We start from the raw sequence: 23,687 nt of genomic DNA, 5'->3' as shown, positions 1-23,687 counted from the left end.
AACAAAACCCTTAAAATGGTTAAACACACAAACCAATGTAGACAATGCATTTTAACCAATTTGGGTCAACCTATTCAAATTCAAAGTTTATATAAGTTTATGTAAGCTATAACATTTCAACAATACTGTAATTCTCAACGCAAATCTAGACCAGTCTGTGTTAGAAAGACGACAATCAGTTTCCGCCACTGGTCACCAGCGGAGTATCAGACAAAGTGTTCATGTTGACAGCATTCACTTGGAACGCTGCCACAAAGTAACTGTGTTCACTCGTCATGGATACTCCACTACTATAACACACAATGATGCACGTTCACTCACGCTCGCGCACAACCACAAACTCACACGTAAGCATAGGCTATTGGCTACTGTTTGCGCTCATGCTTTTTCTGCAACACACTCAATCATCTTCCCTTTGAAACATGCACATATTTAATCGTTTTACTGTATTCAGCTCAAGCACCATATCTTTATCAAAGTTAAAAAGATTGAAAAAAGCCCTCATACAACTAAAGACTCTTTAAAAGAGTGAACCTAAATAACTACCAACCAGATGATCCAGTTTTCAGTGACACCTCCTAGGAACTTCCTCTACAAGGTTAGGGAATGGCCCGTGATGTCTCAGACTGAACAGAGGGGCCCTGTCTACATCTTCTCTGTCCTGACGTATGTGTTTTTGGGTGTAGGTAGGTGTGGAGGTCACACACGTGTGCATGTTGCTGTGAGTTGCCAAAGTGTGAAACTGCACTTGTCATTTATTAAAGCTAGCTTGGTGGAGTAGATTCAATTCATCAATACTTTAAGAGTATGAATCCATCAGAACATTTTATTTAATGTTTTAGAATCAGAACAGGGATTTATCCATGTGTTCGTTGGAGTGAATTATGTGCTACCATTTTGGTTTTATCAATCAGACAACCAATCAATCTATGTCAGTCAGTCACGTTCATTCATACAATACAGTTGTTAGGTTTCAATATAGCTGTGAAGAGCTGAATAAAATAATTTTGTGTATTGAAAGTTTGTTTGTAACCCTCTGAAAATATGAGGGTCTTCAGTGTGAACTGTCTCTGCATGTTTATTTAGAAATGATGCCAATAAGCGCCAGAGAGACTAGCACCTCCATAACAGCTGACAGATGGCATACTCTGTATTCTCGTGTGCTTCATGTGGTTTTGTACAAGTTTGTCCTTTAACGGGAACACTGCTGCGACCTGGTCTTGTTAAGCTATGACTGGGCGTCATGACACAACAGAAAAAACAGGAAACTGTGTAGTGTAATCTATCCAAACAATCAAATCAAGTCAATATACCTTTTGAGGCAGCATTTAAATAAAATTCAGTCAGCTGCTTGTTCACCCCATGTTGTAAAAAAATGACATTATAAAAAGAAAGGCAACTTTTAATTTATAATAACAGGATTAGACATTGGAAAGACTGACCACATAATTCAGCCATTACATGTAAAACAGTAGCAGTAACCAGGAAACATCTACACAGTAAAATGTTTGTCATGGAAACATCATGACAGTAGTCATTTGTCAACATACCACCCTCGCTCTCTTTGTATTGTAGCCTCACATCCACATAGGGTGTTGAAAGGACGACATTATAAAGCTGTGATTGACATGATGCAAATGACGCTGAACAAGGTTTGAATAGTTTAATGAAATTATATTCAAATCTTATATCCTGCCCTTGAATCAAACTTTATTTTGATTGATACTGCAGAGATTATTATTCACAATATGGTATTTTATTAAGACAATACAGCTGTATTTTTCTTTAAATAAAATTGTGATGGCAGTTGTATGGGCATATGTGAAGCCCTTTGTGACATTGCTTGTAAAAAGGGCTATACAAATACATTTTGATTTGATGTCATATATTTTTATTTAGTCCTCTGCACTAGAAGGCATTGCTCATCAAATATAAACTCATCAGATTTTTTAGTTCTAAAAACATTGAGTACTCTCTGGCCTGACCAACTTGCCACTTAACCCATTTTCAATGTCTCAAGTGCGTATGAATTCAGTAGGATGAAATATACGTTTATTTATCAGAATGGATGGGGAAGAGAAGCACCAAGTTGGTGTCTGGGACACTAGTTCGCTGCATCTGAACATTCCTTTGCAGATAAGGGAGGCTGACCAATCACGTCTTTGTCGCTCATTCACACCATCAGGAAACAAATGTATCAGACACCAAAATTCAGAAAGTATCTAAGACGATGCTATTGTTGCATTCTTTTTCTTCTTCTTGTCCTTTTTGGATTTTCTCTTCACTATCTCAACCACCTCGTCATTGTCGTCCACAATCTCAACCACGTTGTCGTCATCCACAATCTCAACCACCTCGTCCTTCTCATCCACAACTACAACCTCCTCCACATGTTCCCTCTGTTTCTTCTTTTTCTTTTTGTTTACAACCTTTTGGTCCTCAGTTTCATTTTCAGTTGGTTCTTGTCCATTAACTAAATCGGTTTCAGCACTCGTTTCTTTCCGTTTCTTATTCTTCTTCTTCTGAGTTGGAGTCTGCTCCTCCTCGCAGTTCTGTTCCTGATCGGGAGTTGCGTTGCAGTTCTCAGACAGCAGGTCTTCCTTCTCTGCTCGCTTTCTCTTTTTCTTTTTCTGTGAGGGGGTCTCCTGGTCCTCACAGTCCACCACTATAGGACAGACTGCACACACTTCCTCCTCCTTCGCTTCCTCCACCACCTCTGCCGTCTCCTCTCTTTTCTTCTTCTTCTTCTTCTTGGACTTGGGTTGTTCTGTGTCATCTGTGGTGTTCTGAATGTAGTTGGAGGTCTCTGTTGGGGCCTGTGTCTCACTGTAGTCCTCCGCTGGTCCTCCGCTGGAGGCAGGATCCTGAGTCTCATCCCGACCCTTCCTCAGGAGAGCCATCCGCTGGGCAAAGTACTCCTGCATGGTGAGGGTGCTGGTGACGGTCTTTGTTATGGACTCCACATCAGGGTCAGGGGTCAAGGAGGCCTTTTGCTCCTCCTCCTCCTCCTCCTCCTTCTCGCCCTGGGAATCAGAACCACTGCTCTCCTGGACAGATAGGGAACAATGGGAGAAGATTTAGATGTTATGGAAAACTCTCCATACTTGCACAACATCGTAGGAAATTGACAGGTGCACTAGCACGAATCCCCTAATGTTCAAGGATGGCTATTGATAAAATTAAGCAATTATGCTATGCAACCTGATAAGATACACACAAGTTCCAGCATGTCGCTGGCAATACACACCATGGCACAGCTTACCTCCCCACCCCGTTTTGTTCCCTCCCATATTAAGTCACTTAACCGCCGAGCCTAAACACACTACCCCTGGCATCTCAACTCCTCTGACCCGTCTCTGTAACACCCTGAGGTGACAGCACATCACTGCTCTCATGAACTTGAACGAGTCAACTCCCCCTATTAAACTTAAATGGGTCAAAAAGGGAAAAAAAGGCAATTCCTTTATAGTAAATGTATTTCGTTGACAGAAAAATATGACACTGTCTGGCATGACGGGTGTGAAAAGAAGGCCGACACTTAAACTGACACGAAGCGGTCTGAAAGCTAAGTGCTTTAAAAAAAAACTGAATGAAAACAAAACCAAGACAAATACAAATGATGAGAACAGCAGTAGAGGAGTAGTACACATGGTAACCCTCCACAGAGGGACAGTCTACATTTAACTGTACAGACTACAACACTTTGTCACACTGCTCCATTGGCCCATTTGTCTTCATTTTCCTAATGGCCTATTCAATGCATAATGATTTGTCCTGAAGAACACATTCTCCCTAGGAGGACCACACTAAACAATGCCACCCCGCTCCCAACATTACCGTAGAGACACAACATCCAGGACGACATTTATTAAAAGCTACAGATAGGAGATTAAATAAGACAAACCCCTACTTTGCGGTGAGGCCTACTGTGTTTACATGGAGATTAGGATGAAAGGGTAACCTTAGCAAAACCATGATTGATTTAGCAGCAGTAAGTCAAACAGGGACACTAAGGAAATGCCAACACCATAGGTACAATCGACTGAAAACTATGAGCGAAAAGAACAAAGGAATATCATTTGGTTTTATCAACTCAAAACCTGGTTGTACTCTTAAAAGCTAAAAAAAACAACCTTTTATCCACAGCATAAGAACAAAACACAACTGATTTACAACTCATCGGAAGACATACAAAATGTGTTTTAGATAATGTATTTAGCTACTTAAGTATTTCAAGAATATTGCAAGATTCACACTAGGTTAGGCCTCCTGGGATTTGAGGTAGCAACCAACTGGTCATTAGTCTTTGTCCTTAACCAACCAAAACACACCTTATAATCAATATTATTCCATATGGGGAAGGTATGTATGTGTGGGCATTGTTTTGAGGACTTACACATTGATCAATTGGCAAAAACAGATACATCATTCTATAAATAACAATGTCCAATTGAATGTATTTCTTTTAATTCGAGTTGTCGTTTTTTTCTCTTCTTCATACAGTGACAAATGCTGTGATTTGACTGGAGCCTCCAAATTTGGCTCTTATTAACTAGATGGACGTGATGATGCAGATGAAGTATTTTCCTGCATGCTAAAGACTTGCATGTGATCTACAGGGTGCACCTGTGACCATAAGAGTTCAAATAATCTGTGAAGTTTCCTGCTAGCGCAGACCTCTGGTCAAAATGCCTCGAACTTCTAACAAGGAAGAAAAGGGACCTGCGGGTATGGGGGGGGGGGCCATTAGACAAAACTTTCAGACTTCCCCCGAAAAAAATCTATACTCCCTGTAATTGCACAATGGCATCTCCTCTGGATGGAGTCTGGGGATGGGGGCTTACGGCTGATAGGGTCAAACTAACATGTAACAGGGATTTGGGATGATGGCTAGGGGGCACTTTCCAACTGCCTGTGAAATGACTCTCAAGGGACTGGGTAGGGGAAAGAGGAGAGGAGGAAATATCCCCTTCATCTAGGAAGTATGGGCTTGGTGTGTGGCTTTTCCTCTCCTCGCCTGGGGACCTCCATTAGGCTCATCGGTGATACAACGGGGAAAAGTGCTGTGCTGAGCACAGGCTAGACTGCGTGCCACACACCAACACAACATACACACATTAACAAAATAACACACCCCGACAACACACCAATACCCAGAGAGACAACACACAGGCACAACACGCATACGAGACAACAGAGCAAACACTCGCAAACAAAACAATTTCACACAGAAAAACAAACCAACACACAAAAAGAAACATGCAAAAAACAAAGACGGGATCCTACTCCCAAACACTGCACTCCTATGGTCACAGCTCCAGATGCAGTTACAGTACATCTATTTCCTTAGCATTATAAAACAACTAAAGGGTGGCAAAGGAGTAAAGGAGGAGGTAAACACACCTATACCCAACCACCACCTCCTCCTCCTCCTCTTTCACCTCCAAGCTTGCAGGAAGAGGATGCACTCCCCATGCCGTGTGCAGCTGGGAGATAAGGTTCCTTCGGTAGAGCAGAGGCCTGGCGGGCTATCAGCCCCTTCCTGCTCCCTCTACCCTGGCTGGGGATGGGGGCTGGAACACAGGCAGGGCCACGAGAGGGTCCCAGAGAGGGGGGGGGGGGGAGAGGAGGGTTGTGTCGGCCTCCCCTTTAAGACACTCCAGCTTCATCTCTACTGGTAATGTGTCCACAGGAGAGGCAGGAGCGCCAACGCCAAGACATCAACGAGGAAGCCAAGTCATTCAGAGGCATCATCAGCAAATGCAGCAAAATGATGAAGCAAAAGGTAAATCCTAATGGCTTCTGCTACCTTTTAACAGACTTTAAACTTAGACAAGCACATACAAAGTTCACAATAAGAGCTACTTTTTAGATAAGTGTATTTAAAGCTCTAATACAAAAAAAAGGAACAGATTTCTGGGTGCTACTTTTGCTTTTTACTGAGTCAGCAATGGGCTGTTCTCGGAGTGTCCAGGGATTAAGACCTACTTATGGAGGGTGACATGACACAATGCTGAGATGCCGTAATCAAGTACAATACTGCAATGGCTACAAACTTTGCAAACCATCAACCAGGATGACTAGTGCCCTCCCTAATAAACTGCTCAAGAAAGCCTCATGACATTTACCTTGTAAATACTTCATTACTAATACAGGTGGTTAATAGTGATGGTGTTTTGAGAACATCGGTCTTGTTGTTTATGTAAAACGATAGCCTGTTAAGTCGGCAGGCTCAAGGTTGGCTTACATCAAGATATTCCTCAAGTGGCCGTCAATGTCAAATGTGCAAGCGGCGCTCGTCTTGATCTAACGTGAAGAACGAGAGGATTTCTGACATTGTGACAGGAGTAATCCATGATGTATCTGAAGTGTTAAGATATGTGTTGAGAGAAGGCACTTCTTTAGGATCTGATAAGACCTGTTCAGCCTTGTCACAAAAGTGTTCATTTTCTAAACTGTATAGAGCTAAACGCAGTATTACAATTACAAAACACGCAGAGTTCCTTGATCTTCCTGATAAGTCCAGTAATACTGGATGTCTGGTGCCTGGTCTTGACTACACCGAGATACAATAAAAGCTTAAGTGAATTATGAGTCTCCAGTCCTCCCACTGTGCTTGTCACAGAGGGTGGACACATTTTTGTCATCAAAAAAAAAGTATTAGTTGCGTGGAAAAGTAGACAATTAGGCAAATTTGTTCCATCCTTCACTCACTCACTTCCAGGATCAAAGACTTACAAGACGGTTCCATCCCAAAGCCAACGGTTTCTCTTCATTGGCAGCTGTAGAGTGAGAAAACATCCAGACGCTGTCGTACTGACTCAGTAGCTCAAGAACCCAATCGGAGCCTTTGTTAGAACTTTATTCTCCAAAAAAGTGCCGGTTTGCATTACTGATGGCTGTTTTTCTATAATATCATCATGCCGATATTGTGGGAGGGTCAGTTAATTGTCTGGAGGGGCCCTCATTGTCCTGCCACAATAATAAATGTGGGGATAGCAGGGGTCTATGGATCTAAGGACCATATTACCCTGCTGCCCTTCCCTGGCCAGCTCCCAGGGCTGCCCACTAATCCTTTATGGGCCTGGCGTGGGCGGACATGAACACAGGGGGCTCTCCTGCAGCTCAGACATGACCATGCCACTTGATCCGTCATAATCAATTACTTGTACATGGAAACACACAACTGATTGTGATGGTGTAAATTATTGAATATAAATATTAAAGTTATGTTTTGTGGGTTATTCTTTCCTTGCTTAAGGCAGGGTAATAAGAGTAATAGGGTAATATTTATATTACCCTATATTTAATATATATTTATTTACACAGTACGGGCACGGACACATAAACGCGAATTAGCCGAAATGGTATTGTCTAGCAACAGTATTTGATAATGAAGTATACAATTCAGAGGCAAGAAAAATTATTCAAATGAACTACTAGGCTTTGACCTTTACAAAAACAGACCTTCCGTTTAGAGGCAACCTCCTTTGCGTGGCGTTGCAGGAACGTTTATCATGCCAAAAAATTGAGACAGCATTATGCATGCAGGTTGACTACCCTGTGCTTGTTTAACATGGTGAGACTCTGCCAGCAGTGCCCTCCACCCCCAGAGCATAGATGTCACCCCTCTCAAGATGGAGGATTCAGCGTTTACTCCCCCCCCCCCCAACCCCGCCGTCCTGCTGTGATTTATTAGATTAAAGAGGCAGTGATTAAACTGGAGTCAGTGGCCCTACCAAGCCGAGGGGGGCTGGAAACTCTTCAGGATGGTTAGCATCATCGGGGCTGTAATTACCCTACCCCATGCATTCCTGCCGCGGCCCCGTAACTAGGAGACAGACGCTTTCTGTTCCCCTTTTCCCTCTGCGCTAATCTGTACGCGTCAGCGAGCTGGCACCGCTTGGAGACACCCATCGAGTGAGCTGCCAGGGAGCGGGGATGGGACGGGGGGTGGGCACAGGTGGGGGTGAGCAAGGGACAGTGTGACTTGGGCAGGCCTCTTATTTTTCAGACGCAGGAGCGGAGGCAGCAGTGGCGGGCCCTGTCAACGCCCACGCTCTTTGAGAGGCAGCGCTTTTGTTTGAGGCAATTAGATGCTATCCGAGAGTGAATTAGAGCTCCTCGGTTTCACAACAAACATGGCAGGAGCATTAGCCCCGTGCCGAGCAGGCAGGACGGCCCACCAAGGGGCACGTTCAGCACGTTTAACAAGGGAACCTGCAGCGTATTCGAGACTAAAATAAGAACGTCTATTTCAGCATGCTGTAAAAAAAAAAAAATTCTCCTTGGCAATTCCATTATGAAATACCAGCAGGGTTAGGAAAAACAAACACTTGACTGTCAACACCTTAATGAACAATTAAGGGAGTGGAAAGTGAGACTAATGAGAATACGATTGCTTGATTGGAGGGAAACATCTAGCTACATAAAAAAAACATCTTAAGCTACAAAAGATAATCACTTTGACAATATATGAGATACAAAATGAAAAGGTGTCTACTGAACTTCCATTGAAAACTGGTAGTTCAATGTAACTTAATTTTGGCCAGTTTTGTAAACAACCTGAACCAGGATGGTCATGGTAACAAGTAGTAACCTAAATGATCTTTTAAAAACAGTAAAAGAAAAACACTCAAACTAATATAAACCTCTGGGAATGTCTCATCTAACTAATTGTCCGGCATCACTCATGCCTCTGCATTAGCCTGCTAGCATACATCTCTGTGGGCAAAAAGAGACCACGCTTCTGTGCAGTCAGCAGTGTTTTCATGCTCTCTGCCCGTCACCTCGCTGGCGCATCTGCCAAACCCCCAGTCGGCACCGCCCCCTTTTCCTTGAGAGGGTGGCGCCAGGGGAGGCACCCGCTGATGTGTGATCCTTCATGTGGACGGGGCGTGGGCAGGAGTAACCAGCAACAGGTGCCACTCGGCGAGGCCCGGGCTCTGGCCCTTTGTGCTTGAGTGGGAGTGGGAGAGGGCAGGGAGGTCAGGACGACCCCAGGAGCACGCCATGCCGACTGCAGAAAACTTTTCTGGCGTCTGAACGGGTCCAGACTCACTATAAACAACAGAAACTAACAAGCCACTGTTCACCAATTGCTGTGTTGAGGAGGAGATCAGCGTGGATGAGGTGTAGGAAACTTGTCGCATGACAATATGGATGTGCTCTCTTTATATAACATGCTGCTTGATGGTATATGTTTTTGTCAGTTTAATCTAAAGAATATGTTCTATAAGAGTATACACTACAATTCTGTTTCTTTAGGGTCGTTTGAAAGTTATTTTTTCAATTATTGCTCATAATGAATAAATGCTCTGCTACTTGTAACAAAATGCATTGTTCTTTAAACACCTTAACCCTTGTGCTGCCTTCGGGTCACATGACCCAAAGGTTCATAACGAACCATCGTTGTGTTTACCCAATTTTACCCAATACAAAACAAATACAAATTATTTTCTTTTAACCTTCGCAATGTGGGGGGTCTGAGACAGCCCAACGGTTAAAAGAAAATGCTTTACTTTAAACTGTTTTTGTATGCGGTAAAGTTGTCGCAATACGACGGTGGGTCACAATGACTGATGGGTCAGAATGACCCGAAGATAACACAAGGGTAAAGTATCTGAATGAACCACAAGAAAAATAATTTGACTGGAATTCAGGCACCTCGGCAAAATCCATGTTAATTCATAGTCAAATTGTGGGTTCTTAGTGGTTTCATAATCTTTTAGGAGGTGGTTTACCTCATCGTTATCAACTATAAACTTATTAATTCAATTCTAAACATAAAAGCTCCCCCTTCAACAACTGAGATGGGTTTTAAATAAGGTTTTGTATCGACAAGATAATTTTAAGTCCAGTTTAAAAAAAGGTAAATCACAATATTCCAGCAAGGATAATGATTTACAAGGAATAAAACAAAAAAGCTCAAGAAATGTCACAATGTCAAACATACAATTGTCAGACAGGAGCCTTATTCCATACCAAAAGAGGAAAGAAATATAGTCTGCGAAAACTACAAAACTGTAGGCTTTGGCGTTTCCACCTTTCAGACAGCCTGGCAGCTTTAAAAATGAGTAACTTTTCTTGATGTATGAATCGGCGTGGAGTCTATTTATCAGCGGGCCCTCTGCGGTCGCCCGCGAGGGTCCCTCAAGTCACGGGCCGCGTCGCTCCCCTTTGACTGATTAATTAGCCAATCAGAGGACATTTTTCACCGTGCGGCAGGATGTTTTATTTCAGCTAATGCCGGGCTTTGGAGCCGGGGCCCGATGGAGCCTCGTCGGCTCTTTCGGCTGGGCGGAGTGGCCAGGCGAAGGGGCAGGAGAGATAAATCAAGGCTGCTTGGTCCTCCCCGAGGCTCCCCTAACGAAACCCCCTGAGGAGAGAGCAGAGAGCTGGGGCAGTAGAGGGAGGGCTGGGAGGTGGGAAAGGGGTGGCAAGAGTAGTAGAGGGGAGTTGGGGGTTAGAGGCAGGGGTGAAGGAGAAGGAGAAGAGGAGGGAGGTGGCAGGAGAAAAGGGAAGGTGGCAGGAGAAGGAGAAGAAGGTGGCAGGAGAAGGAGAAGAGGGGGGAGGTGGCAGGAGAAGGAGGCAGGAGAAGGAGAAGATGGCAGGAGAAGGAGAAGAGGGGGGAGGTGGCAGGAGAAGGAGAAGAGGGGGGAGGTGGCAGGAGAAAAGGGAAGAGGTGGCAGGAGAAAAGGGAAGAGGGGGGAGGTTTAGGGAGGGTAGCAGGAGTAGTCAGGAGTGTTGGGGTTGGGGAGACTAGGAGAAGGGGGGGGGGGCACAGGAGTCAAAGGAGGGGTAGTGTGGGGACGGGGACACAGGACGGCCAGGGGCACTGCTCGCCCGCCGATAAGCAAGGGGAGCATGAGGCTGCCAAAGCACCTTCATTTAGAAAAATCCGAGGCTCTTTGATATCTCTGCAGGCGAGAGCCTGTCGTTTGTCTTGCCGTGAGTAATTGTGTCGCGGAGCAGACAAGAGGCGAAGGCAGGAGCTGGAAGGGGGGCGTGGGAGGTGTGATGGATGACAGAGAGGAGTGTGGATGGACAGCTGCTCTGACTCTGCTGGATAAGCCACCCTGGTTGGGGAGGGTTGAATAATGTTTGGATGGAAATATTTTCAGGTGGTTGGAGACTAGGGTGTGGAGCCTGGGAGTCTCTGGTGACACCAGCATCAATCACCCACACGATGAGACAGGTAGACTACTGTAATACTTCAAGCTAAAGCTGTTTTAATTTTTCTTAGAAATGTGTTCTGTTGATCTTCTGCATTACATTCTGAATGCAGTATTTGTACACTGCTTTGGATAAAAGCATCTGGTAAAAGAATAAAGTTTAATGTCAAAGTATAATTTAACGGGACAAAAAAATATATATATTATATGAAAATGTTCGAAATCATGCTCACTTGAGACAGTTAGCGAGAGAAGACACTTTAAGCTCCATGAATGCATGAAGACTGCACACGAGCAGGTGAGGGTGACGATAACACTTGGCTGTCCTCCTGCTCCTCTCCATGCAAACAGCAAAGATTGTGGTGAGTAGGAGTGTGTGGAACGGCAACTGTGTGTGTGTCTGTCAGAGAGTGTTGTGACTAGTGATAAAGGGCTGGCAGGAAGCACATCTCAGTGGAGGAAGGAAAACCCCAGCAGAGAGAGAGGGGGGGGGGTAGGGTAGGCGGGGGAGGGGGAGGGGGGAGGGAAAAGGGGGAGGCAGGAGTGGGTGGAGGGTGGGGTACGGACAGGGATAGGAAGGTGGCCACCGGAGAAGGAAGACACAGGTTTTTGGGAAGTTCATCCAGATAACGGGGGAGATGGTCCCAGGGCCTTACCTTGAAGGAGTGCAGATATGGGTCTGGAAGCAGTGTGAACACGCCCCAACCAGCTCTGCTCCCTCTGTTCTAAGAGTGTGTGTGTGTGTGTGTGTGTTAGCAAAGTGGACCCACTGCCGCCAACAAACCAAACCTCCTATTGTGGATTTAGGCACTAAACCAGGTACACATGCAGCTTCCTGTGTGGATACAGGCCTCAGTCCTGGGGAACACAACTCTTCCTGAATAGATACATAAAGCTACAACTACACAAGTATGCATAGAAATAAACAAGACACTATCAAACATCCCATTGCATGAGTCTGAGTTTAAATACTCTTCACTGGGTCGCATGAAATTCACGCTTGCAAACCGCCAGTACCGCCACCGCCCTCCACCATTACCCAGCAGCCTCTGCTGTTCCTGGGCCATGCCGCACTGCCTCATGGGATACCATTGTGAATGCGCTGAGTGTTTTCGATCCAGCCAATGGGGTCCCATCAGACCAGGACAATAACAACCCGTGACAAAACGATTAGAGGGGGAGGGGGATAAGGAAGAAAAAGAAAAAAGAAAAAAAAGAGAAAAAAAAAGGCACATATTGCTTGCGTTTATTTCCAATGCTAATCATCGTGGGAGATGAGGCCATTGTGATGCCGATGGCCTGGCCTCAACGGGGAATGAAGAGCCTCTTTAACTGGAATTATGGATTTGGGGCTGCCAATGTCTTACAGCCAAAGATGGGGGAGAAAGAGGGGAGGGCAGGGGGAGATGGAGTCAGTGTCCAGTATGCATCCTAGTCTAAGCTACACCTGTGTTTGTGTTCTGTCTGTGTTCTTAGGCCTGAGACGACAGGAAGGAAATAACGAGCTTGCAGAAAAACCTGTTGAGACGCAGACAAAAGAGGCGCCGAACGTGTCACAGCTCAAAGACATATCTTTTTTTAAAGTGGTGATGATAGTTTCTAAATGAAATATGAAAGGCAAGGTTATGGAACACATGTCCTGTTTTACCTTTGTCCTCCACTTAAAATATTTCTACCATGACTGTCATAACTCAAATACACAGACAAATACACAGTTGTGACACAAAAGTCAAGTTGTTCCCCACTAATGATTAGCCTACCTCTCAATACATCCTAGGGAATTGTTTTCCTGTTAAAGAACTGATTTCAGCCTTACTTAACCTCCTTCTATAATCATTACATATAAATGAACTGATAAATGAATAAGTGTTTAATTACAGTTTGTTTACTGTGTTTTTGTTTCCTTCAGAACAAATAAGGTGCTAAGCAACAACATGAAGCAGGCAATCACTTCGACACCTGAGCAGTGGGATTGCATGACGCAGTCCCACCTCGTCCTAGCTACGCTACACTGAGACAGCCACCAAATAAACAGATCAAGATGACACCATGTACTGAACAATTGTTGATCTTTGTGATGTAAAAAAAAAAAAGGAAAACGTACCCACAATAAACAGTAATTCTGAAGTCATTTCTGAATCTTTTAAATCAACATATCAAAATGTGCCTTATTTCAATCAATTCCCAATATGCACCCCCAACCCCCAAAAAAAACAAAAAACATTCCAGTTGTTGTTAATTAAAAACTTTTAAACTATACTTTTTCCTATCCATGCTGGCATTACAATTTGGCTTAACTACTGAAATAAGACATAGCGTAGGCTGACAGTCACATTGCTAATTGGCTTAATCAGCTAAAACAAACATCGTCGACAGGGACCTCTATAGGTTGGAGACGGACTTGCAGCTTCATGAATTTATCAGAGTAAACCAAAAAGAGCCATATCGCAGTTTTCACAAGTTCAATGTGGTCAAACCAGTAAAGTTGAGAGTTGAAAAACTGAGCAAACTGATCTTTTTTTTGCAGGTGTCATCATTACAGATTTCTGCACACCTCACCCAAATTCTCAGGTCCCCGGTAATGGTGCCCTTTGGCACACAGAATGACCTGAAGCCACCTCTCTTCAGAGAAGGAGGGAGGAAAGAAGGTAGAGAAGTAGAGGAAGAGAAGGAGGAGGAAAAAGGGCTGAAGTGCAAATCCTTTAACTGGATTGAGGCGCTTTCACCTCTAAAAGGTGGCCGGTTGTTGGTGCTCAAGCTGCACGCTACATCACAGTTAATCCAGGACCACAGACTGCTGGAGGCCTTGAGCCAAAGAGGGGGTGGGTGACGTTGTGTCAGCTGGTTATAGCAGCGGTAGTCGGACTTAATTACAGTGTCAAATGAGGAAAAGACTAAATAATGCCAGAGGTGTGCCACCCCCCCAGTGTGATCCTATTGGACAGGAGGTGGATATTTTGGTTGATACATTTCAATTTAGTTTAAGCTTACAATAACTTGTGGAGGTATTTCACTCCTGCAGCAAAAGTTCAAGTCAATTAGGCAGGGATGGGTCATCCAGATCATTAACAGGTGTGAGTTGGGGAAGGATGAAGGTGGTGGTGTGTTACCTCCTTCTGGGTTTTAGAGTGTGTCGCCCTCTTCCCAAAGATACAGGCCAGGTCAGTGTCACTGCGACTGGACAGGTCCTTTCCTGGAAAAATAGATTAAACAGATGTACTTTTATTAATGCCTGGCATTACGCAACATTGTGGGATTGTGCCTACTTTACGAGTTTGGGCCAATACAAATGGATCAAACTCTTTCTAATGCATCAAAGGTATGCTCTTTCAGTATATCACACATTGAATTTTGATACACAGCTCACACGAGTGGTTTTTGCGTCTATACCTTGGGGGGTGAGGTCATTCTTGAAAAGAATGAATAGGAGCAGAAATTGTGGCACATGCCGACCAGTCCCAATTTCTCACAATCCACAGAACAGAACAAATGCTTCTAGCTATTTATGAACTGATAACATCTTAAACTTTAGCTAAAGCCGTTGAAGGGGAGGAGATGGGGGATGAAAAAGTACTTAAAAGTGGAGAAAGGACACATTTTGCATGGTTGCTTCGGGATAAAACGACCAAGAAGAAAAATAAACGCGCAGCGCCAGGAGGACCTGCCACGCCTTCAGCCTCCCGTTTTCCAGTCAAGCCTCAAAGACTCCAGGAGCACAAGGGCCAGCCGTCTTGGACTCAGAGTCCTGTTCTTACAGCTGCATCCTCTTCCTTCAGCAGGGCTCTGATAACATTTGGTTATTTATTGCTCCAACCGCCAACCCTCTCCTCCTCCTCCCCCTCCCTGCCTTTCAAGCCAAAGGGTCCAGGGGCTGAGGATTGAGCAAGCAGTCGGGTGTTTCAAGTGGAAAACAAACAGGGGGGCTGTCTGTGTGTACCCTACTGATCTTGGTTGAAGGTAAAATTAGACCCGGCCGTGACATGTTTAGGCCTCAGGAAGTATCTGTCAAAATGGACAGGGAAACTTTCAGGTGAAAGTGTTAGCCGAAACATGGAGATAAAAAGGATCTAGTCTTTTTTTCCCCCACTGTGTTGAACGTCCCAAAATGGCTGGTTGCCATTGGCCTGGACAGGAGGGAGGGTATTCGCGGTGCACAAGGGAAGCTCTAAGGAATACGTTGTTTGGTTCCAAGGTCACAGTTGCGAATGCAACGATTGCCAATGGAGATGCTTGCCAAACCAGCTTAACCCCATCGCCCCATTGCCCTCTCAAGCAGATTGACTAATCTGACATCTAAGATACTCAGAACACAACCTGAATGGTACGGGGTCCAAGATCAAAGCTATCGTGTCCCAATTAATGCTGAGTGACATTTAACTGCACGTTCGGGAGAGTTTAGGCCAAAAGTGTTTTTGTAAAGATTGGAATTGTATTGGCTTAGTACATGTTGCAACACCAGCAACAGTACTATAGTGTGACCTTTAGTTTACCTAATCAGTACACTTCACATGGTTTGTGTCAGCAACCCAACACTAAATCCACCTTTAAAAAGTACAGATTTTAAAAGCCAAGTACTTTCCTTGAATTTGAACCAGAGCGAGAGTAGGGTTATATTGTATCGAGGGCCCCCCGAGTGACGCCAGACACTAGCGCTACGGACTGCAGTGGTTACATACCCCATCAAATGCACTACCTCTGCCTGACAGGTGATAGGTGAAGGCTACAATTAAAACTGGGTTACTGTTTACACTGTGAGCAGAGGTCCAGACAGCAGAGATGCTGGTGCCTTTCTACAGAAAACGAAGGCCATCAATCCTCCATGCTAGCAGTGAGGAGGCCTGGACAGAGAAGAAAAAGAAAGAAAACTAATCTAATGAAGACTGCTTTTTCACAATTACACTCACCTTTGTTGACAAAATAACTCCTGAGTTCTGGAATTCAATAAATATCAAAATGTGGGATCATTTGCGATAGTCAGACAATAGTTTGCATCCTAACTGTGGGAAACTTTCAACAACATTCTTGACTGGTTGAGGGAGCTCGTTGTTCCCGCTCATGATATCGGTTCAGTTCTATGAGTAAATATAAACGGTGTCCTTTTATGTTTTAATTACATGTGAGTTGCCAGAGCTGCATAAGCAGCACCGGTGACCAGTCCACCTTTAAAACTTCTCATGTAAATGGCTTAGTCACTGTAAATCCATTACCTGCCTTAACTTGGCAACTGCCGCCCTGGAGAGGTACTCATGCAAGAGGCATGTGAATGGGTGTGGCTATACGCCAGTTGCCAAGTAACCGTTATTTGTCTGTGGAGATAGAGGCAACACTTTACCTCAGGTGGGTGATGTGGGTTTATGGACACTGTCTGTAACCATAGCGGCGAGATAGTTATTTGAACCTCAAGGAAATAGTTATGTCCCATTTACCATACCCTGGAAATGTAAATTGATACTCTATTCTTCCCACAAAGGCCTGCTTAGCATTAGGCCATTACTTTCATAACACCGTTATTAGCAGTTTGTGGACAAACGAGTCTAGCCAGCGTCCCTTTAATGGCATGACAACAAGAGACTCCCAGTGTTTCCCACACATAGACTAATTTGTGGCGGTGCGCCACAGAATCAACACCGGCCGCCACATATTGTGTTTCGTAAAAAAAAAAAATAATACTAATTCGTTCAGCTGCATTTCCTTTCCCTGCTCTCCCTCCGTCTTTCTCACATAAGCACAATCACAATGTCAGCACACGTTAGCAACGATGCATACCTACGCCGTTCTAGTAAGACCGACAGCTATATCAGCGAGCCTTCAGCATTAGTGCCGTAGCTAAGGTCAAGGAAAGTTGAGGCTACTTTTCGCTAGGTACCTACGGACATAATCGAAGGTTCCCCTTCGTTCTTTTGGTGAGAAGTCTCAGGAGCTAGATACTTACCCGGCATCATGGAGCCGACCAGTTAAATAGTTATTTAGCACTAGCGTCGCTACCTGCATATGCAGAAATTATTTGTTTGTTGTTGTTGATTTTGTGAATTATTTCGACCCCCCCCCCCGCCACAAATAGCTTTCTAATCTGTGGGAAACACTGGACTCCTGATGTAAACTATCCTACAAAGTACAACCTGCTCTTTGGCTTAGGCTGTCCATCAAGTGCTGTGGGGGGGGGGTAATGGGAAATTATATGAATGCTAACCTTTTCTTTGTTGCCAATTTGTTATCAACAAACATATGAGCAGATGACATTATCAACTTTGCTCCATTATAAGAGCAAAGTGTTTTCTTTGCTAAAAATTCCCCTACCAAATTCCAAAGGAATGCAGAGATGAAATGTTGGCAATGAGTGGGTTTATTTTTGGTTTTCTATCATGGAGGTCAATGATGTTGTTAGGGAAAGGCTTGGGGGAGGGGGGGGGGGCTTGGAGGTGGAAGGGCAAGGCTGTGAGGATGTCCATCCTCTCCTCCAAGTGTCTCCTGCAAGGTGCATCCAAATCTCTCTTATTTATCTATCTGGTGCATGACCCTTTTCCGGTCCCGGCTAAATAAAGAACACCAAAACAGGACCTAAAGAGTCTGGGGGACAGATTGAGGTCTGTGTTATCAGAGGAGGGGTCACCTAATGGGTTACACAGACGATAGTAGATGTTGTTTGGGGGGGGGGGCTCAAATGGAAAGGCCAGATGCCCCAAACAGGAAACAGGAAGTGGCCATTGAGTGACGTAGCAGTGAGTCTTCCAGGTGAGGTGAGGATTTTTGTATTGGCAAAACAGGGTAGTTTCCAATAACACTGGTGTGAGAAGGTATGATGCGATATGTGAACTATTTACAAATGTTGCTGCTGTAAAACTGTTTAGTTTTTTCATAGCATATGTGAGCAGAACATTAAAGGTGCTTATTTAAATGGTATGATTTTGCTATATTATTATCAAAATATACCATATAACAACTCTTCATTGTGGTGCAAATGGGCCTATTTGAATCATGGATGCTTAAACTTCCTCCCCTCACATTCATGTACAACAGGTTGCAATGCAACTGGTTCATATCATATCCATCCCCAATGGACCTGAACATTTGGCCTTGGTATCTACTAACAATTCTGGCCTGATGCTTGGCTATCTGACAGGAAGTCATGTCAGGTCAGAAAACAGGCAAGTTTAATATTAACCTCCTTCCCTCTCTCCCCCTTCAACTTCTCTCCCTCTCCATTCTCCCCTCCCTCTCAGAAAGTGGATTGTGGTTAGGCTGACCGAGCCGTTCCTCATCAACCTGGTACGGCGTGATGGAGTGGTGCTGTGACCTGCGGCTGAGGTCAGCGAAGGGGTTGAGGGGCTTTGTGAGCTGTGGGGAGAGCAGCTAGGCTGAGGTCAAAGCAACCATGCAGAGGATCCATCATGTGGAGTTAAAAATTAACATTCGGCCGGGATTCTGCAGAGATACTGTTAAATAATCAAAGACGATTTTTTTTTAACTTTTATTTTTTGGTGTCTAGCTGTATTTGGTGTCTACTTGTAAATAAAAAGAACAACAAACGATATGCCCTTTGAGGCAGATTACTGACGTGCCTGGACAGCCCATCTAAGATCTGACAGATGGGGATGCAGAACATCAACCCTCAGTCCCTACTTACCCGACCGTGCAGGGAAGATCTGATTCGATTAGGATGTTTTACATGCACACAGGCCAGGTCCAACACGAAGGCTTAAATAAAAACAATACAACTTATCTCAAAATAACTTGATGACATCACACTCACCCTTGGTAAACTTCATGTAATGAACCCTCTTTTTGGATGTCTTTGACTTTTCCTCCAGACTAAAACTCTGCTTCTCTTCTGTCGGGGGCTCTGAGAAACAAACAAAAAACGATCATAAACATGTCACAGGTGGTGAGTTACCAACAACCATATTTCACTTCCATCAGGCTACAATATCCTTCAGTTGTTCCATTTGTTTAGCACAGAATACTTTTTATTTTATTGATTAGCATTTTCTACAATAAAGGCTTACAAGCTAACATTGTAGGGCCTGTGTGTCACAACAGCACCTCCTAGTGGGCAACAAATGAGCCCAATACGGTTAACATGATCGGTTACAGCAATGGTTCTCATACTGTGGGGCATGGGCTCCAGGGTCATTTGACTGACAGCTTAAAATATCCTTGCATCAGGGAGAGAGAGTAAGGACACATGATGATTGCTTGGGCTTCACACTACAACCTATTTCAGATTTATCTCTGGATTTTGCATGTATTTCAGTTCCAGAAAAACACATAATAAGATCATAAAGAGCCTAAAAAGAACATCACAGCATGCCTGTGTGTCTCTTACCTTTGCTGTCATTTTGACCATGGCAGTTGTTCAGATCGGCTAGAAGCTGGTTGAAGTCATCTTGATGAGCAATCCAATTGTCCTGTTAACAATTTGTGGGCAAAAAAACACCCATGAAAGTCTTCCTATCGCAATTTAAATGACTAGTTGGCTTATGTTTTGGTTTAGGTACCTGCCGTGTCACCATATCACACACATCGAAGGTTCCTTTCCCCATACCTTTACACGTGTTTAATAAATTACACCCCTACATGTAATTACAAACCAGCTCCTCTACCAGGTTAAACTATGTAGGAACAGGGAAAAGAATGTGTGTCCGTCTGGTAAAATGGTACCCATTCATGACCGTCACAATCAAGCAAGGAAACAACAGGCCCCAGCAGATAAATCCTGCACAGGGCTGTAGTCTCAAGGACACATGTTGCACAGGGTTGTCGTTTCAAGGACACATGCTACAATGAGACCTCAGGGGAGCTGCTCACCTCGTGGTTGGCAGCAGTTCCCAGACCCAGGTTGTTGTTCTTCACCTTTACCTTAATGTGTTCTGTTGACCCCTGCTCTGTTCTCCCCAATCCCTGCAAACACAATAAGTACAATTCTGGATTCTGCTCTTCTCGAGTTTACAAGTCCACTGTAGGTGATTCTAAAGCAATGACCACTCGTAACCTTTCTTAATCCTGGCCCTACAAACCCCCTGCCCTGTTTCCTTCTTCCAACACATTTGGTTCAAATGAATGGGTTGTTATAAAGATCAGTGGAAGCCTTATTTACATTTAGTCATTTAGCAGACGCTCTTATCCAGAGTGACTTACAGTAAGTACAGGGACATTCCCCCCGAGGCAAGTAGGGTGAAGTGCCTTGCCCAAGGACACAGCGTCATTTGACACGGCCAGGAATCGAACTGGCAACCTTCAGATTACTAGCCCAACTCCCTCACCGCTCAGCCATCTGACTCCCTAGCCCACGAGCCTTATTAATTTGGTGTGTTGGAAGCATCTACAAGAAGCATGGCAAGGGGTCCCGAGGACCAAGATCAAGACAGACTGAATTGCAGCATCCCTCCTAATAAAATGGGGGTAAACATTAGAGCTGGAATTTAAGCACGGTTGAAACATCCACGTTTCTTAAACTTGCCCCAAATTTCAGCAATACGTCATTAGTATTACATTATATGTTACAATAATTTTGGCTTTAATAGCTATATAGAAAAATATGTTAGTATTCGCACGCTACCTTGCCCTTCGACCAGCCCATCCGCTCGAGCATCTTCTGGCCAAATTTCGACTCATCCTTACTCCAGGCGCTGTTCCTCGGATCAACAGACCACTTCTGCTTTCTCCGGGCTACAAACAACAGACACCTTAGCTAGCGAGCTTTTTGAGGCCCATCACAAAATTACGTAACTAACTAGGCACAATGTTGTGGTATGAATCTGTTGTATACTATAAGTTGCTATATTTCCATAATTATAGATACGTGACATTACAATCAATACAATTTAGACAGATAAGTATGTACCAGGAGTTGAAGCTAACTAGTGCACACAATTAACGCCTCCATACCTGCTAGCCTAGCCTTGTACAATGCTAACTTGGGGAAAATGTTTTCAGCCCACACTTTCACGGAAACGTTTCTTTAAAATATGACTTTATGTTAAATGAATGGCGACTTGTTATGAACAAGGAATACAACATCGGAACCGTATTTTAACATAATTACATACAACATCCAGATATTTAAAGTTCAGTGTAACACTCACGTTCCGCAAGCATGGACATCTTGAGGTCTTTAAACACGTAGACAGGTCCTGTGAGTCTTAGAATTGCCTGTGTAAAATTATTTATTATCATATCATTTTATTTAGAATTCGAATGCATTTATTCCAAATACAATTAATTATTACTGCAATTAGTTATTTGCAAATGGTCTTTAATTTGGATTCCTTTATCTTCTATTTTTATTTTTTACTGAAATTGGATGTTTTGTAACTCAAGGGGTCACCATTGAACCATTTAAATCAGTTTCACCGAAGCGTCTCCTTTAATATTTTTTTTAATAAAAAAAATAGAACTACGGTGAAAATTCAGAGAAGTGAACAATGTTATCAAAATTGTTTTTGGACAAGAAAGTGTTTTTATGACCAACAGATCAAGAAATAATGAAATTTGAGTGTGTGGCTCCAGTATTTTGTGCACGTGCAAAGATTAATGTGGGAAGGACAACACGGCCACACTAGCCTCGATCCGATTGGCTGGGGTACTACCTCAAACCAGAGCCATAGAAAGTACATTCATATTGTTCTCGAACAATATGAATGTACGTAACCTTTCCGTAACAAATTGTCCCTTTCAGTGCGCTAGGCTTGCCAACAGTCAACAGCTATGACGTAAAGATCCTGAGCAGATCACATTAGGTGTGTTCGACTTCAGGCAGCACGGCTGCCTTGAAGCTGAGAATGCCATTGGCTGCTTCAAGTCAGCCGGGCTGCAGGCGACGCCGGCGCTGCATGAAGGCGAACGCACCTATTGAGGAGAGGAGCCATGATTCTGGAAAGATATGGAAGGTTTCATACTAAATCAAACTAGTCACTCTATTACTATCAAAGACAAAAATGTTATTGCATATTTTGACTGTACTCTAATATCCTTAAACTGGATAGTTAACATTATGGTGTTGATAGGTAAATTTCATGTTCATAAAGCAACATTTTCAAACTATTCCGTGCTTTGTAGCCTATTTCTAATATACTTTAATCTCTTTATAGAATCTCTTAAACTTCTCCGAAATAAGACAGCCTTATATACTATTCAATATTATAAGGAACTGTTTTGAAATATGTCTCTGCTCTATCTCTTTCTATTTTTGACTGTCTTGATTGTGATCCACTGTACTTAAATCTTATTGTTATTACTTTATTTTTGCATTCTATGTTTTTATTATTGTATTTGTAAATTGTATTTGTACTATGCTTCTGTATTTGTGACCTGAATAAAAATTTAAAAAGCCAAGAAATTCTTATGAAAGATTTTACTAAATGTATGTCTGTAATCAAATGCAACCAAACCCCCAGTGTTCTGATAAGAAATGTCAATAACAAAGTGTTTTTATTTACAGTTTTAGACAAAACCTTGCCGTTCCATGGTAGCAACACCTCTTTACTTGTCTTGAACACTTAATCTTACTTCAAGATTGAAAGATTGTCTGCCCTTGTTAAATAAACATCAATATCCCTGTTTCAACACTATCAGTGTTCTTGGGAATGGCATTGGTTTGCTGACTTGTTTTCTACATTCATGACTACAGTTTCTATGAAGAAAAGCATTGAAGGACTATAGACAGGAACTGTTGTGCAGGCTATATGCATTAAGCACTACATTGATACCTGAACAATAAGGTGCAACCAAGCTCAAGCCTTCAAGAGGAGACAGATCATAAATCAATCAGGGTTGGTGAACTGACTGAATGCCCAGAAGTTCATACTGTACTACATCCCTGGTAGAGAAAGTTATGATACTATGAACCAATTATAGCAATAAATTACATGAATCCTTATGGCTACCTTCCACACTATACTAATAGATAATAGATTATGAGGACACCTAAGGAGAAATCCAAACTTACTCTCTGTGCCATTTACAATACAATATGCCATTTCACAGAGTGTCAAACGAAAGCAATTAGAAACCAGAATATCCTTAACTTAACCCTCTGATCCAGGATTAAATGTTACTGAAGGTAACTTAACTTTCAGATAGTGAAAGCAACAACTAAGCATTGGGTAATCTGATCCCAGGTCTGTGTCTAAAGGAAACCTTTACCTCAAGCAAGGGTTTAAGAAGGTGTTACGCAACAGTGACAGTAGCTTGAGATGGATCAGTGACCAGGATCAGCCATCATTCTTAGAAGATCTGAGGGGTCAGCCCAAAGAGCTGCACCACAGTATTAATATCCTTTGCTATTTAAAACGGTGTAAAATGTAGCAATCAAATATGTACTTTTATCAAAAGTAGTTCCTTAACAAAGGGTGTGGGGAAAAAGTGTAGGTCAGAGAGATGAGTTGGTATGGTTGTTCATACAGTAAATTAAGCAATCAGATGGGATTGAAAAAAAAATCAGATGGGATGGAAATAAAATCAATAATGCTTTTGACTGGTGAGATCTGGTCAAACAATGGATGTGCAAAAAGAAAG

General features: G+C 43.3%; 1 protein-coding gene and 1 long non-coding RNA gene across 2 annotated transcripts; one reads left to right on the top strand and one right to left on the bottom strand.

Moving 5' to 3' along the window:
* Positions 1–1,400: 1,400 nt before the first annotated feature.
* Positions 1,401–21,287, bottom strand: pinx1 (PIN2 (TERF1) interacting telomerase inhibitor 1). Its single transcript, XM_067241467.1, has 7 exons — positions 21,257–21,287; positions 20,731–20,840; positions 19,980–20,072; positions 19,498–19,579; positions 18,925–19,014; positions 14,285–14,367; positions 1,401–3,047 (listed from the first exon to the last, which is right to left on the bottom strand). Exons 1-7 carry the CDS (start codon positions 21,273–21,275, stop codon positions 2,223–2,225), a joined length of 1,302 nt encoding a protein of 433 aa, XP_067097568.1. The 5' UTR covers positions 21,276–21,287; the 3' UTR covers positions 1,401–2,222.
* Positions 5,689–13,389, top strand: LOC136947400 (uncharacterized). Its single transcript, XR_010877013.1, has 5 exons — positions 5,689–5,785; positions 11,124–11,197; positions 11,417–11,536; positions 12,651–12,791; positions 13,084–13,389. It is a non-coding gene; the product is annotated as an uncharacterized lncRNA (long non-coding RNA).
* Positions 21,288–23,687: the final 2,400 nt, after the last annotated feature.

This window comes from Osmerus mordax, chromosome 8, assembly GCF_038355195.1.
Source record: "Osmerus mordax isolate fOsmMor3 chromosome 8, fOsmMor3.pri, whole genome shotgun sequence".
Lineage (NCBI taxonomy): Eukaryota > Metazoa > Chordata > Actinopteri > Osmeriformes > Osmeridae > Osmerus > Osmerus mordax.
Note: the sequence above shows the minus strand (reverse complement) of the source record. Positions and strands in the feature narration are given on the sequence as shown.